Here is a 17,531-nt window from a genome sequence, read left to right on the forward strand (position 1 = left end):
GACCACATGTTGGAGCAGGTGCCATTTTTGGTGCAGCAGCCGGAGACTGGGTGAAGGGAAGCCCGCGTGTTGCTGGTGGGGGAGGGTTGGGGGCGGGCTGGTGTGGCTAATAAACCACTACCATGTTCAAGGTATATATATATATGGATTGCCATGCTTTCAAAGCTGATATGGGGGGAGGGGGTCGTATTTCGTGCCTATGGATTTTTTTTTTTTTTTTTTGTGAACAGCTTTGCCGTAAATGTGTGGGGTTCAAAGATCGTTCCTCTGGCAAAGTGGCGTGTCCTAGAGTGACAACTGAGGGCCCGGGTTCGGTCCCTGCGCAGGGCGATACAGCTGGGCACATTTCCTGTCATCTCAGCAGTAAGGAGGTGCGTGGGCATTGGGCAACTGTTGGTTTCATCCTGGGGTAATTAGGCAGCCCAGCCACCGGTTTTGGTAAAACTATCGAGTTGGACAAACCCGAAAAAATATTTTTTACTTGGTAGTTTTTGACAAACTAAACTCTAACATTCCCAGTCCTAATACACAACATCTAAGGCCTAATATAGTACACGTGTGCCAGAAATGTTCTAGGAATATTTTAAGTGTTTTAGCTTCTCATAAAATTCCTTACTAGTCTGTAAACTACTATCTAAAAGCTAAGTATGGACGAATTCGGGACTAGACGATAGTCACAATAGGTACTATCTAAACAGGAGGATGGGTTGCAATTAATGGGGGGGGGGGGACTCCTATAAGATTAGGTACAGACTTCCTTTATTATTCAACAGGAATGTGACTGCACCGTCTGGAGTAATTGGTGAGTTTGTGTGAAGTACTGCACAATTTAGGCAGTATGAAGTTTCATACTTAATGGTTAGATTAAGCTGAATAGCTTCGTTCATTTGACCCGTTGTGCAAATAGCAACATTTCTTGTTGGGCAGAAGTTTTGTCCACTTCTAGTTAAGCCTGAGAAAGTCCTGCAGCTGTCATTTGGACAAAGATGTGCTGAATAAAATGTAAGATATAACCTCGGTTGGGTAAAGAGATACCCTTGATGTATAGACCTTTGATTCTATTTGCAAACAGTCACAATAACATGCAGTTTGGTCAACATCTTTCAGCCACTAGAAATTGTCAAGACTACGAAGTTTGTCCGTCCTGGACCATTAAGTCGATTGTGACTTGACTAAATAGACTTGTTTTGCTGTCCTGAACCATTGTCTTCAATTTCTAGTGTTGTTTGGTCAACACCTTAATACTATTTATAATTTTCCATAACCAAGGAAAGCCTTTGAAGATGCAAGTTCAAAGCCTCACTGGTCATTTTAATTTTGACCTGTTTTGGTAAACAATTTTGATACCAGTTAATTCATTGTTTAATGTTCAAGGTTCTACTTTTAACAATTTTGTTTCACCCTTGTACTTAAGAATGTGAAGCATGTTATATCATGGCAGGGCCAGTCACAGGCCTGTATCATGGACAGGATTTTCTGAACACTATCCTCTATAGTTTCCACAATTTAGAATATGGTGTTTCAAAATTATGGAACATAATGACCATATATAGAAAATGTGATTTCGTGAGCTATAATTTATAATGCCCTATTTCTTCACCATTTGTGATTTTGATGCTTAAATGCAATGCACTATTTTTGGACTGGGTGGATACAAATAGGGTTTAAAGTAACAAAATACTACCTATCCCTACCTTTTGATAGTGAGAAGTATCTTCAAGGAAGCAAAGGAAGGAAGAAAGGAAGGGGAGGGGGAGGGAAGAGAAGAGAAGAGGGGGGGGACAGACATGGATAAGGTTGAGAGGGAACTCGTCTGTGTGGCAACAGAAAACGAGGTGTGTACGGGAAGAGGAGAGGTAGGAGGAAGGAAGGAGAGTAGACCGACTTATTCTATGATGTACTATACTGATGTTAATTTTTACTTTACATGTTCTAATATAAGCTGCCACCACCCGTCTCCTTTGCAAACTAAATTTTAATTCCACTTTAACAATGCGACAGGAACTGCTTAATTAAGTTCTCACTTGTTCATCTACTTATTTCTAGGCTTAACTCTTACTTGTGGGGGACATCGATTCACAAAGAGGACTGAACAAAAGTCAAGCTTGTTATTCTACACACATTTATTGAATCAAATTCTTTCAAATTATTTCAATTTCCATAGTTCTTACTATTCAACATTTTGACGTTCTATTATTTTAACATAATATTGACCGAATTAAAAGGGGGGGGGATCACCCACTCCATACACACCCACTCCATACACACCCACACCATACATGGCTAAATGGTTCAGACTCCACTAGCTCGTCACCACTAAGACCCAATTCTGGTTTAAGACAACTGAGCTCTCACCTTCTCAACTCGGACAGATGCACCCTCATGGTGACTGGCACCCACCAGGGTGAAAATCTGGGGAAAGCTGGCTGGTCACGTTCCCTCTATGCCCGCTGGTCTCTTAACTGCATCTACCAGCCACCCCCAACGTGGGGAAGCTGTGTCTTCCTCATGCCCTAATAAGGACTGGGACAGGCCAAGCTAGCCCTTACCAACACAAGTACTACCATGTCAGCAGATTGAAGCTAGTCAACACCTCCCTCGTACCATCTCGCTCCTCACCAACACACGTGCGCGCGCACACCCACAATTATAACTCACAATTATACATGAAAGAGTGCAAAATACTTGCACTGTTACAAGTGGAAGGTACATTGTAATCTGTAACTTGTGTAATGTATCGTTTATAGGCCTACATCCATAATACTAAAGGTTGCATATTTCATGAGGACATTAAGGAATACAATAGTTATCTTGTGTGCCTATTTAAAATAATTGCTAGTTTGTGCTACCTGGTAAATAATGCACAGCTACAAGGCTTACTAATTTTTCTGTAGGCTAATCAGATTCATCCAGCCAGTTTTAAAACAATTGTAAAAAAAAAGTACTCTAGAGATTACTCAGTGGGGGGTTAATATGACAAAGTTGTGAATTTGAGCCCGATATAATCCTTAAGAAGCTATCTAGAGAGCACTACAGGGTACTTAGATTAGAGGCATAACACAAATGCCTTGGTCCAGGCTGAACTTGGTAGTTCAGAAAGAATAGAGGTTTGGTTGGCTTGTGGCATCTAAATAGCATAGTCAATTGGCACTGTCCCAGCAGGTTGAAGGATTAACTACATTTGTCCAATATTCAAGAAGGCAAGTATAGTTCTGAGTACCAATTACCTTGGCATCATTGGAGATTTCCTGAATGCAGTAGTAGGTTCTGTAAGACTGTCTAGATATTGGGTGATCACTGATCTACAAGGGATTGTTCTAAGTTTCCATTATACTGTCACTTTAATAGAACATTTTAAAGGTAGATTAGAATAGCATATATGATGTAAATTACAGTATAGCCCCCTGGAAAGTCTTGAACTTCTGAGGTGGCCCAGGAAAGCCAAAACATGACTGGAGGAAACACTGAATCTGCATAGATTAGTGGAACCAATTACCAATTTGGGGTTGACTTGTGGAACAAATTACCACATTTAACATAATAGAAGTTGGATCCCTTGTTTCAAATGTAGGTTACACATTGATTGGGTGGATATAAATAGCTGCCTTGTATGAGCCAATAGGCCTTCTGCAGTTACCTTTACTCTTATGTTCGTACAGCTCAAAGGACAAATGATGTACCATTTTGGATCGAGTGAATAGATGTCATAAGCTGTGTACCACAGGACTGTACTGGGTGGCCCATTGCTTTTCATTGTTCATGTGCATCTAGATGAGTGACCCGTATTAACAGCAAGTTTATGGGCGATGGCATAAGTGAATTCCAAAACTGTGCTAGGTGGCTAGCCAATGCCTGGTATTGGGGGATCTCATTTAAGAAGCCACTCCGTCTGTTGAAAATAATGAAACACTTTGGGGATGTGGTGGTTTTAATTGAAACTGGTTTTAAGATATTTTAATTGAAATATGCCAAGAATTAACTGCCAGCTGGCATTAACAGGCCTAAGATTCGTAATACAGTACTTTTTGGTTAACTCAATTAAGTTTTGTCTTGTGATAGTGCAGCCCATTCATTTGATTTGCCACAACATACAAAATAAGGGTTACTAAAATGCACAAATACAAGCCGCGCACCTGACCTAACCAACACAAATTGTGGCTATTTGTGAGCTGTTTTATAGTACAGTACATACTAGTATCCCTTTTGTAAATTGGGAACAATAGAGTACAAAATAAGGTGCACTAGTAGAGGGTAACCAATATGTTGGCTTGGATATTTTTCTATTGAACTGTTTCTAGATATAAAACTATTCTTATAGCATTGAAAATTCATTGGTCATCTAGTTTTCACTAACCCTTACTCTTAAATACTGCACAATTTGACTTGCCAGTGTTTTAGCTGATTAACAGCACTTTCTATCTTAGCCCAAACTTAGGAGTTTACATCCTGTAAAACTGCATCATTTGTCTAACCTTGTTTGCTTTTAAAAAAAATTCATTTTAACATTATCTTCATTTGAATGTTTTGTCACATGCAATACTTTCATTCTGCCCACAACATGATCATTAATGTGAAATATGAACACTTAACAGGCCCAATATAGAACAATGGTAAACTTTCAGGTACACTTCTAATGACATTTCTATACTTAATTATACCGTTTGTTCTGAGTTTGGTAAGTTTGTCATGGGGCTTTGTATGGAATAGTATTGAAAGCTCTACTCAATCCATAATTGTTAGCATTTGCTACCATAAATGTTTGAAGAGAAAAATAGCACATTTGAGATTTGACCTTGTTAAAATGCGTGGACTTCAATAAATTCTGCTATTGATCGAAGGACTTTCTTAAAAACCACGTGGGCTGGATGGTAGTCTCTCGCTTCATGCAGGTCTGCGTTCCGTCCTGACCCTCAGTGGTTGGGCACCATTCTTTGTGTCTCGTCCCAAATCTTTATCCTGATCCTGTCCAAGTGTTATATATTCATAAAGTCTGCATTTTCCTGATAGTTCCCCCTTCCCCTGCAATAATGCTAATTTGGTAATTTAGCAAGTTACAATAATTGTATATAAGAAATATTGGCAGCAGTAAAATTCTAATGGCAATGACTTGACATTACTAGCCATTGTTCCTGATGTAATACTGTAAAAGTTTTTTAAACGTCAGTTTCAAGTTCGCTACAAATGCCTAATAATACCCTTAGCAATATCTGACCCCTGAGGGAAAAACTGGACCCAATTGATGCATAGAATATACAGATCTAATTTACATAATCTAAGCTGTCTAGTGACTTAAAATAATTTGTATCAATTGAGTGGTTAATTTACATTGACCTTCACAGTGGCATGGAACATGGCCTACATCACTAGGGGCCCACATTGGTAATTGCAAGGTAACAGCTAAATGTTGCAATGTTTAACTCAATATTTTTGACTGAGGCTTGGTTAGGGTCAAGAAGTTACTGGTGAACCATGAGTCTGTCCTACAAGGGATATAATTAAATTTTACCTTGTCTAAAGGTAATGAAGTTCAGTAGCTGGGTACTGTGGCTTAGAAATATTACTATACTTAGATTGGTACCAGTAACCATAATGTGTAACAGTATTGTACAATTTTATCTAAAAATAAAAAATAAAACAATGAATTGTCCATTTCGTTTGTGTAAATTGTACACAAATATTGGCAATGACATTCTAATGTTACAGATGTAATACTGTAAAGAATTATTTTTAAACGTCAGTTTTAAGTTCGTTACCAATACCTAATAACCATTCGCAACATCAGCCCTATTTCCCCTGCTTTTGCCAAAATGTGCAAAATAGTGTTAATTGAAGTATTGGCTACGTAATCTAGATACTTAAAAAGTTACTTATTCCATCCCATAAACGTAGGAAGAATTACAGGTCTCTTGAGCAACTGAAGTACCAAAGTTTGTGCCTTTGCACAAACAGCTTCACTGTTCAGGCTGTTGGCTAGACTCGGCTTAGGGAAACAGAAAAGGAGCTAGACAACCCCGACCCCCCCTCCCGAGTCCCCACCTGCACAACCACTCCATACAATCTCAAATTTTGTCATTCAGCAAGTTTCCCTGTTTCTTGTTCCCCAATTCACATCTTTAATCCCATTGGCCATGCATCAAACAAAAGAATCTGAAAACTGATTAAGATGTACCATATGCATATTTTGACCGAATTGGCAAAATTTCAATATGCTACCATCCCCCTAATTTTGAACTTTGCTAAAGATAGAGCTTACTCATTTGACCCTAAGTCCCTAAAGTGAAACTTAAAATTGAGTAATATGTATTGCTGAAGCAAACTCCTATTTACTAGACAAATTTTTCAGTGTTTTCAGGTTAATTGGACAACCTCAATGGAAAAACTCCAGAAAGTTAGCATCAGGCTCATAAAGTTTACAAAGCCCAAAGCCCTTAACTAGTGCTTTTTTTAGATGCTTTTCTAGTTTAACAATATCTTAGGTACTTCTTTGCAGTTCCGTCAAACAACATGCCGCCCAAGAATTCAAAGCGGAATGTGAAGGGGGGTGAAGGCTCTTCTGGTGAGGAAGGGGGGGGAGCTTCTTCCCCAAAGCGTAAAAGATTCATTTCGGAAGAAAAGGATAGAAAGTATGATTCTGGTACGTCAGTCCATCCCCTCCGCAATTTAATAGTTTAAGTACTGTATGCTGTAGTTGCAGTGTTAAAAGGAGTAAAGAAAAATAAATTTTAGAAAACTTCAAATAAAAACTTCCCTTACCATATTACACGGTAAATAGGAGTTTGCATGAACAATACATTGTAACCTTGCTCAAATGGACCAATTCTGGCTCATTAAGAATTGTACAAGAATTACCCTTTTAACCCCAACGGTAAAATACATCTTCATGCATATATTACAAATGCATTTAATATACTGGGTGTATTTAAAATGTTGGGAGGAAAACAAATTAACCCCTTAGATGGATTAAATCATGACTTGTAAGGGTTCATCTGATGTTAAAGAACTTAAATATGAAAATTGTCACTTTAAAGAGAAAACTAATCCAATAAAATTTATATAATTCTACATACTATAACATTTCTCTTGCTATTCTTACCCAAGAGAAACTTTACCAGTTCATTAATTATGACTTTGTATATGACAAGATTATGCACACACTAAAACAAAATTGTTTACCCTGGAATTACAGTATTTGAATTTTATGAGGACTAAAGTTAGGAAACATTTCTATACAAATTTTGGGACAATAGAAATGATTGTATGTCAAAGGAAATGTAAATTTGTTTTTAATTTCCTGCATTTTTATATTGCTAATGTTGGGAGCTGTCTGGATCAATTGTGGTATATTGAATTTGTCTTGCAGTATGGGCCACTTAAAAGTAATCCAATATCACTTTTGCTTTGATTTCTTGATTTTAATGTTTTTCATATACTGTACCAAAAACTTTCCAATCTCCTTGCTCCTCAGCTTTGCTAAATCTTTTGTAACATGTTAGTTTTCTGTAAATGGTTTCATCTAAACTATGCCTGCTAGTCCATGTCTTTCAGCTTTGAAATTAAATATCCAGAGAATACTCATTTAGTACACTTTTCACATAGTAGAAATGCTTCCAATTAAGACAGTCCAAAAACAGCTTCCAATTCCACCAGTCCAAAAATTATAAGATTAACAATTATTGCAGTAGTGCCCCTCCCTACAAATGCAAAGAGATGTTGTATTTACAACTAAAGTTAGAGAAATCTGCTTATAAATTCAATGATAATCTGATGTCTTGGGCATAGGTAGCATGGCAAGGTGTATACATCCCAGCACTCAGTCCCTATGAGTGCTGGGCAGACGGGGGACACCTCGAGTGTAGCTCTCATCCTGTAACTACACTTAGGTAATTACATCCCAGCTCGAGCATTAGTCTGCAAATGGTTTCAAACTTGGGTTGTCTATAGTCTGCCAAAGTTAGTGTACACTGTATATTACTAATTCTTAAATACCATTTGGCTTTCTGTAGATACACAAATTTAAGCAAATACAGCTTGAAGTAATTGTCAGTTTCACTTGATAATTGATTTGGTGGGACAATGTAGTATTTTTTAAATTGAAAAAGTTCAAACAAGAGTACTACAGTGAAAGTTAATCAAATGTTTCCATATTTTCTATCCTAAACTACAGAATTTAGGTAGATGGCTAAATATCACAGGGTTATATATGAACCAGCTTTGTAATTTGAATGTTAAGTTTAATACTTGGCCTGTGTATTGATTGAAGACTGTTTCAGTCTAGATGTGGGCAGTTTGGAGCTGTGGGACTACAGTTTTTGGAAGTAAAATATTGTATATGTACATATATTTCATGGCTCCCATGGGAGGAGTTTGAATTTGTTGTTGTAACTGATGGGACAGGTGAATTGTAGTTCATTTGAGTTCTTGAATATAGTGGGATTTTTTTTATAATACAGTATACTGTACTAATATAGTAATGTAAAGATCAGAATGTCTTGTACAGATATAGTATATTGAAGTAAAAAATTGTGATTTTTATTAATTTAGTAAAATTTAGTGATGGTACTAAAGTAAGCATCAAAGATCAAATGTTAGTGGGGAATTTAGTTGCCAACTTAAGAAATTTCCTTGGGTTTCTGTAATATTGCATTATAGTATAGGACAACTGAAGAATAGAAATTCCTAACGAATATCCATTGACCACCTTTTAGTTCGTTTCATGTGAATATTCCTTTCCCCATAACGTGTACGTTTTATCTTACTTTTGCTCAATCTAATTATTACAAAATTCACATACTGTACTGTTAAATTTGTGGATTTTTTCTTATAGTATTGATTTGTCGATGCTTCCCCAATCCCTATATTAATTTAAATATCTTAACTGGGATGGTTTAGTTGATTTAGGTTACAAAACCTGGGAAGCTGGTCTGCCTAAATGCCTAATTTTTTCTGTTGGTACACATTTATTGGGATAAGAGATTTAAGAATGTTTTAGTAGTATTAAGGTTCACATTATTAATAGCATTTTAATAGGTTCACATTTTATTGGTTCTCATTAACTTTTGTACAGTTTGCAAGATATCCGAATTGAAAGAGATGTACTTGAAGAGATGGGGTAGCTGTAAAAAAAAAAAAAAAAAAAAAAAAAAAAAATTATATGCAGGTAGTTTAACCCCCAAGTGCTGTGCTGTAAGGTAGATTTTGTATACAATATTGTGTATAAAAACTAAGCACTGTATATAAAAACAAAAATTAAGAAGTTGCTCTTTGGTGTTCCTCTTTACAAGTTGGAGTGAGTTTTATCATTTGCAGAATACAACTTTTGTACTATTACAGTACAGTACATGCATTTGCATTCATTTAAATTTGTTGCAACAGGTTGGTAAAATACATTAGTCATAGTGGGGAATAAATAATTTCAGAAATTTAAGCAGTGCTGGACCATGACTTTAATTTTGCAGTTGGATTGTTTTCATGGAGGCAACCTACAACTGTTGAATACTTCTAATTTTTAGCCACTTCTTAAAATCTAAGATTTATTTAATTTTAGGACTCCAAAAGGATCCATTTAGTTAATGTAGTCAAACCAATGTTAGCACATTTCCAACTTTCTAGTCGTTTGGTATTGGGTATTTGGATAACATTCTGGCCAAAGGTCCAGTGGGTTAAAACGCGTGTCTGGGGGTGATGCAATTTGCTGGTTCGATCCCTGTTCTACAACGGTAGTCCTATTGTAATTTCATAGTGTAGGGAAGTGGCTAGTTTTCAGTCAACCCCTCAATTTTCAGGTACAGTATTACAGAAATTTTTAAGATGTAGGTATATGAAAGGTCATAAACTCGTCATATTTAGACCTGGTTGGCTCAAGCTGTGCAGGGCCATTGGTCCTGTTCTGTTGAACACAGTATGTGGAGCACGAATTTGTGGCTGTAGCATGCCCTGAGGGGATTCAGATTCCTCGAAGTTATACTAGCCTAATTTTGTTTGCTAAATTACTTACACTATTTTTGAACCATACTTCTCAATACTACAGAGGTTGCTCAGATTCATGTAGGAGTGTGATTAGTTTGTTCCTAACAAAAGAAATTTACTTAGTATATTGGTTGCTGAATTTTTCTTTCTCTCTTGCAATTCCTTTTTGCCTTTATAATCATTACAGTTCAGTATTTCAAATTAGTTTTTATTCTATTTAGCCTTCAATAATTGACCTAAAAGTGAATCTACATTTTCACCAGTTGTAACGTGCATTTTGGAATGGCGCTATAATTTATTAGTTCCCAAGTATAGTACTGTGCTTCATATTTCTGCCTAATTTCGAAATTTTATTTCACGTATTAACATGTTTGAGGTATTTAAAGGTTTTACAGTTTTATGGTAGTATCGATAGCAAACATGTTTTAGGAATTATCGCTGGCAATAGGTTTTTCTGCATCTGTGATGAAGTAATTATACAAAATTGTCATCCTATACTTATTAAACGGGTTATCTATTTTTCTTAAATCGACTTGAAATATTTTGAAATCATTTTGGCATTGTAATAATGCATAACATTCTTAGCAACACGTTTGTTAATTTTGATGTGTCTAAATGAGTCTTTTAAGAAAATTTAGGTAATATATGTGCCCCATCCATATACAGTATCATTATGCCTCGTTCACCCTAAGTGTAGTTGATAATTTGTAAATGGCATAAACATTATTTGTCAGGTAAAGTGGTAATGCTTTTATTTGAAGATCAGTGGAAATAATTGATTTAAAATGTATCTAAAACTGCTAACGTTTGTTGTTTACACATGACAATGATTTGGCTTTGTGGCACATAACGAGTTGCTTAGTTTGTTTACATAAGAGATTTAAAAGAATATAATATACATCGTTCTATATTCTATAAGAATATAGAATATATTATATACGTGTACATAATTATATATAATTATGTATATTATATATAAATATAATATACAGTGGTGCCTTGATTAACAAGTTTAATCCGTTCCGGTACCGCGCTTGTCATGTGGAAAACTCGTCTTGTGAAACCACAAAAAAAACTTGTAGGTGGTGTCTGAGAACCAGTGGGAATGCTCGTCAGTCAAGGTTCCACTGTACATCGTTCTATATTCTATAAGAATATAGAATACAAGTTATAAGAATATACATTGAAGAATATCATGAATAAGAATACAAGAACATATTACAACTGCATTACAACTGCTTCACAAATTTATTTATAAATTGCCACAGTTTTATGTACACAACTGCATTAATGCTTTAGGACTTTAGGATATTTGATTTAATATTTCCTCCCCCCCCCCCCCCCAGTAGTAATTGGTATTTTTTTTCTCATTTCAGAAGACTCAATGGAGGACACAAAAGATTCCAACGACTGGGGAGGTGAGAGTACGCGAGATGGTGAGTTTGTTGCATTAGGCGATAAGTGCTTTAGAAATGACTAAGTGTACTCTATTGATGCTCAGAATGAGTGGCTGTGTATGCCTGTTGTACAACAGAAGAGTGCAGGAAATGTTCGTTGTCCAGTTCTTGAAAGGGCAGTGCGTATGAGGTAGAGCCAAAGTTGGTGGAATTGTCGTAGTGGCTGATAATTGGTCTTTGTATTTTGTAGTCCGGTTGAAGTATTGCAGCTTAAGTCTTAACCCTTAAAGGGTGGCATACATAAATTGATCTCAAGGGCTTGCCAGAGGTCAGTGCAGAGTGCATTGCATTATGTTTACATAATAGAAACTGCAAATTGGGTTCTACTCTTAAATCTGTAATTTAGGTTTGAGTTTGTGTGGGCCTTTCATGCCAGTGTCATCTTTTGGGTGGCATAATATTTAATCAATCAGTTTGATTTTCCATGGCTTTTATTACCCAAGATAAATATGGAACCATAATTCAAGCCTTGCCCTAGGCTGGACTTGGGGCATAAAACAACTCTTAACACCACCAAGGCATGTATGTGGAATAATTGTAATGAATTTAAAGCACAACAGAAAATAAGTTGTATAGCAAAAGAATTAGTTCTGCAAATGGTTATCATCTTGAGGTTATCTCGTTGATTTCGGGGCTTAGCGTCCCCAAGGCTCAGTTCTCGACCAGGCCTCCTTTTTGTTATGGGCCCCCAGGAAGCAGCCCATAACAGCTGTCTAATTCTCGGGTACTTATTTACTGCTAGGTGAACAGGCGCATCAGGGTGAAAGGAGCCGCCCATTTGTTTTCCCACCTCCACCGGGGATCGATCCCAACACATAAGAACTACGAATCCCAAGCTCTGTTTAGTGTAGTCCACTCTGCTATTGGGGCCCCATGGTTACTCATACATTAAGCAGCTTGGATCAGGGTCATATCTAAAGCTTTCTACACTAAGTTATCCACAGCAGGGGTGCATATGGCTGAGAATGGGGGTTCACCAAACGTTGTCATTTAGGAAGGAGCACAATGGACAGGAATGGGAAGTGTCAAATGCCACATGGGTTTAGAAAAAGTTACTCTTAATATAAGTTGCTGAAAGTTAGATGAAATTTTTTTGTAGGCTGGATATGGCCTGCTGGCCAGTCCTGATTTAAACAATTTTTATCTTGATCTGCTCTCCAAAATTAGAAAACGTTGGAGAATTCTGGGAGGGGTGGGGCTCTATGAAATCTGGTTTAGTAATATTAGGGTGTGCTAACTCCTTCAATTTACCTCTGATCACATTTTTAATAATTCATGTAGATATGACTGGGCTAGTGGACCAAGCTCCCACAAGTCAAGCCTGGCCTTGGGCTGGGCTTGGAGTAATTACAACTCTCAGAACCCCATTAAGCAGGTATATGCATTGTAGAAAAAGCTGTGGAAGCCTTTGCAAAAAGGCACTGTGGAAGCCTTTGCACTGTATTTGAAAATAAAATTAAAGTGGTTCATTTTCAAAGTAGACAAAGGTTTTGTTCACTCCCATATTGGTCCTGCTAATTTGGAAAGTGACAATTTAAGGCTAGGGAGTGCCAAATGGCTAAATGTGGTATGGTATTTCAAGAAGCTTTCCAGATATCTATAATGTGATAGGGTCTAATTTAAAAATTAGCTTTGAAATTTGCCCATACAGTAGAGCATGAGAAATAGGATACGAATGCCAACTGCATTAAAAAAGGCTCCAATCTATTTTAACAATTCCCATAAATGGGCACAACAAAGCATTAGCCTTTAGAAAGCCATTGAACAAATTTAATGGCAATTTATTTAGTTTGTGTATAGAAAATTTGGCAGACCCAAAATCTGATCCTTTTGTTGACAGGTGGATTTGGTATTGATTTTGAAATACCACTCTTTTTGATGGCAGACTTTGGCACCAACAAGTGTACTCTTTCCAGTGTTCTGACCTCAATTTCAGCGACGTCGTCCATTTTGGTATAAAATTGTTCGCAATCTAAAGGTGCACATTTTAAAACCAGTACCATAATAACCGAACTAAAGGACATTTTTAATTTTGGACACTCGTCACCACACAAGTATTTATAATCTTTTCAGTGTTCTGATTTCAATTGTCGTGCTACGTCGTTCATTTTGGTATCAAACTGTTTGTAATCTAAAGGTGTGCATTTTAAAACTAGTCCCATAATAATTGGATGAATACAATTTTAATATTTTAAATATTAACATTCATCACCAGTGGACATCTGTCAATTTATTTATTGACTGTGTCACCGTTGGACGAAAGTGTTAAAACTAATTTTTCTTGTAAAATTCATAATTTTTTTTTGCCAGGCATTGCCCTGCCCCTTTCCTTTATGGTTTTGATTTTAATCATTGTTCTGTTTGGTGCAGGTGGACACTGGCAACTTTAAATGTTTGTTTCTGAAATAGTTAAGTGCCAAACTTCATACCCAAAGGGTTAAGCAGTGTGTAGTTGTTTATTGGCATTAGTTTGCCATATACACAATTTCCAGTGCGGGTTTAGTGTAATCTACCTTTTACCAGTTAGTACTTGTTAGTACTTTCTGCTGCAACAGTTTAAAAGTTCACTCGATTGAATGAACAAACTGTTATACAACTTTATCCCGGAGCTGATTCGTCTAGATTTTTGCCTCGGATTTAGTGGTAACATTAAATTGTAAACTGGAAGAATTGTGGTTATGGATGGGTTGATTGGTGTATGCTTGGATCCTGCAGCATCTCATTAGTGCACTCCAGTCATTTCTGCTTGGGAATGTTAACATGTTTATTATGCAGTCCTCATTTAAATGTACCTTTTGATTTGACAGGTGGATGGGACAGGTACTCTGACCAGGATCGGTACTCTAGCCGTTCCAGCAGCAAGCCTGGAGACTGGGATTGTCCAAGTTGCCAGTTTTCCAATTTTGCATCACGCACTGCTTGTTTCAAGTGCAGGACTCCTAAAGGTATGTGTCCTAGTAATTATCTTGAACTATTAGGTGCTTCTACTACTACTACTTCATCCCTGTAACCTTCCCAGTGTCTCCTATCCTCTCCCTCCCTCTCTCCCTACCTTTCCCACACTATAACCTACCTTCTCTTCCCCCCCCCCCTCCCTACCCCTTGCCCCATCACCTACCTCCCCCCCCATCTTCCCCTTTCCTTGCCTGCCCCCTCCCCATCTTCTCCCTTCCTTGCCTGCCCCCCCCCCCCATCTTCTCCCTTCCTTGCCTGCCCCCCCCCCCATCTTCCCCTCTCCTTGCCTACCCCCCCCCCCCCCTGTCTTCTCCTTTCCTTGACCCCATCCTCTCCCACCTTCATAACACCCACCACATCTTCCCCTACCTCCCTCCTCTCCTACTTCCATCTTTACCACCTTCTGCCTGCAAACTCTAGGTTAGGTCATAGTTGGACCCTAGAGGAGATAAACTTAATATTTCTACAGGAGAAAGATGGCCTAGTAATATTAATCATAAATGACTAATGTACAAGATAAAAAGCATAGGTAACAATTTAATACCGAGTAAGGGGAATACTTGGTGTAGTGTCAATGGTGGTGGCGGCGGCAGTGAGGTGAAAGGACATGACATGGGGGTTCTGCAAGGATTGGTTCTAACGATACTATTATTAAATTAAGTGTTACCCATTTGAGGAAATGAGCTTGCACTCAACCTCAAAGTAGGCAGACTGGTTGCAAGAGTTTTAATTCCAAAGAAGTGTAACATTGAAGATGGGGAAGGTTGGGGGGGGGGGTTGAAGGAACCTACACTATAAAGGAAAGGTAATGGTTATACATGACCACACATCAACAAGATGCTTGCACACAGGGAAACATGAGTATCATAGGGTAGTTGTCAAACATTTAACACTATACTAAAGACACTACCTATTCAAAACAAATTCCATCATTTATTGCACAAAAAATTTGAGAACTTGCTAGCAACATGTGATCATTACATGTAAGGTACTAAGGGGAAATAGACATGAACAAGAATAACTTCTTTAAAGTGAAAAAATTGAATGGGATGGTTGGAAAGTATAACTAAATTTTTGAAGCAAATTTTTGACCCATTTAAAATGTACAACATGGTACCTGAAACCTAATATCAGAAATATTAATTAAAACTGCTGGTGGCACAGTCCATTACCTAGTGCACCCTCCCACCTTCCTTCCATTAGTCAGAAGGGCAGCTTAATGACAATTTGAAATGTAGCAAAAATGCTGTTGCTAATCAAAGCCATTACATTGAGAAAGTGTTGTAATCAGGCTGATGAAACATCTTAGTCTCAAGGAAAGTGACAAGGTGTGGCGAGCTCAGCAAGAGGGTTGCAAAACGAGAGCGTGTATGTACCGAGGGTCAAGATGTGGGTTACCATGAGGAGGAATTAGACGAGAGGCAGATGTGCAAGACCTGAATAATCGTGCCTTATAAGGAGGCTGCAAGGGGGTAATTTATCACATGTCAACCAAAGATTTTAGTTGAACTCTGCACAAAATCTGGAAACCTGGATAAAGATAATGTAATTGAAAGTTATAAAGAGGACACAAGCACTTGTAACAATGTCACTGAAGTGCATTAGAGCTGCCAACATTAGGCACTGGAATATTGGAAGTTAATATCCACCACTAAATACAGAAAAGCAAAGTGAAGAATAAGTGATTCGTGCCTGAATGAAAAGGCATCCATAGTAAACAAGGGAAATGGAGGGTGAGGTAATGTAGAGAAAGAAAAGTGCTAACTATTGCGTTCTGATGTTGATGTAATTTTTGCATTCTGATGTAGAAACTCGTCTACTGACATTAAGATTATTCACAAAATTTGGATGTTGGTGTCTTGTATAATTTTTTCACACTCATAGTATTCATTTCCAAAAATTGACATTTCCAAAAATTGAAAATTGAAGTTAATTATAACCCAACAAATAACTAAGAAATTATTGTAAACATTTTTTAAATTGCAGAGTGGAACATTATTCAGTGCCCTATTTTACATTTACGAATATGCAAATAGTATAAACTATTACAAATACTTTTATTCTTGCATATGGTCTCTTGATAATTTATTTCCAAACTGACACCGAATAGCTATAAACAAATAGCTGGGGAAACTTGAAACGTGGGGAAAGATATCATTGTGAGGCGAGCCAGAATGTTTAAGCTTGGAAATGAGCCGAGGGGCTTGACCACCAGTATTAAAATACAATATCAGGCTAATTTTTTTACATAATCTGAAGTTACAAGCTACCTGGATCTTCATCTTTGACCAAATACAACAAAGCATGCTGAACATCAGGCAAGACATGCCCTCCCTGTAGCTACCGTTAAGCAATGACACTGCATAAAACTATTAAAGCCTGGCGTCTGGCCAGTCTTAGGGAGTAGAACTCTTCCTAGAACCCCATCACGCAGTGCTTATATTGGGTGCACATGGCCACAGGTTAAAGTTTACAAAGTGAACAAATTTCCCCACTTAAGCAATGAGCAATAAGTGAAATAATTACTAACAAGATACTGTGCTGAATGAATTTACAGCCTATTTAAATTATGACATGGGAATGAGTGGAAGCTGGATGCTTGCCTGTAAATAACTACAGGTAAGTTACGGTCTAATGTATTATACCCTATTAGTGATTTTGTTGTACAATTTTTATTTTAACATTCCTGTTAAATTTGCTAAACTGAGTGAGTAGAAGTGGCTTGCCCAACTTCATTCAATGCATTCCACATGTTTACCACTGTTGGCACAATTTCTTTACATTTGGTATGAGCTGCCACCTATCATTTTTCATTTCTCTCAATTTTCCCAAGTAGAGAGAATAGAAGATTTGTTTTAAAGTTTGAAAAGATTCCAAGAAAAATGGCAAGATATTCAGTATGGGTGGTCAACACGTGGAATGCACTGACAGTTGTGTGAAAGTTGCTTCCTGGTAGTCTACAGAAATTGCAGTGATTGCATTAAAAGGACAGGTGGCAATAGCCACAAAAAGTGCAGATATGGAACAGCTTGTACCATTCTTAAAGAAAACCCTGGTTGAAATATAAATAAGCAATTTAAAGGGGGGTGGGGGCTGGGACCAACCTAAAGTATTGCATTGGCAACTATGCATCAAAATCAATAGGGCCAACTT

At 37.4% G+C, this 17,531-nt stretch overlaps 1 protein-coding gene across 10 annotated transcripts in view; it reads left to right on the forward strand.

Moving 5' to 3' along the window:
- Nucleotides 1-17,531, forward strand: part of LOC123770039 (RNA-binding protein cabeza) — a 30,781-nt gene that overhangs the window by 620 nt on the left and 12,630 nt on the right. For 3 of the 10 annotated variants that reach the window (XM_045761632.2, XM_045761637.2, XM_045761630.2), the window contains exons 2-4: nucleotides 6,491-6,634; nucleotides 11,343-11,402; nucleotides 14,231-14,368. In XM_045761632.2, the coding sequence (XP_045617588.1) occupies nucleotides 6,505-6,634; nucleotides 11,343-11,402; nucleotides 14,231-14,368 (328 nt within the window). In that variant the 5' untranslated portion in view covers nucleotides 6,491-6,504. The remainder of the gene's footprint in view (nucleotides 1-6,490; nucleotides 6,635-11,342; nucleotides 11,403-14,230; nucleotides 14,369-17,531) is intronic. The other 7 variants (XM_069301378.1, XM_045761633.2, XM_045761634.2 and 4 more) reach the window with 3 other exon arrangements.

The sequence above is a fragment of the Procambarus clarkii genome, chromosome 45 (genome assembly GCF_040958095.1).
Source record: "Procambarus clarkii isolate CNS0578487 chromosome 45, FALCON_Pclarkii_2.0, whole genome shotgun sequence".
Classification (NCBI taxonomy): Eukaryota; Metazoa; Arthropoda; class Malacostraca; order Decapoda; family Cambaridae; genus Procambarus; species Procambarus clarkii.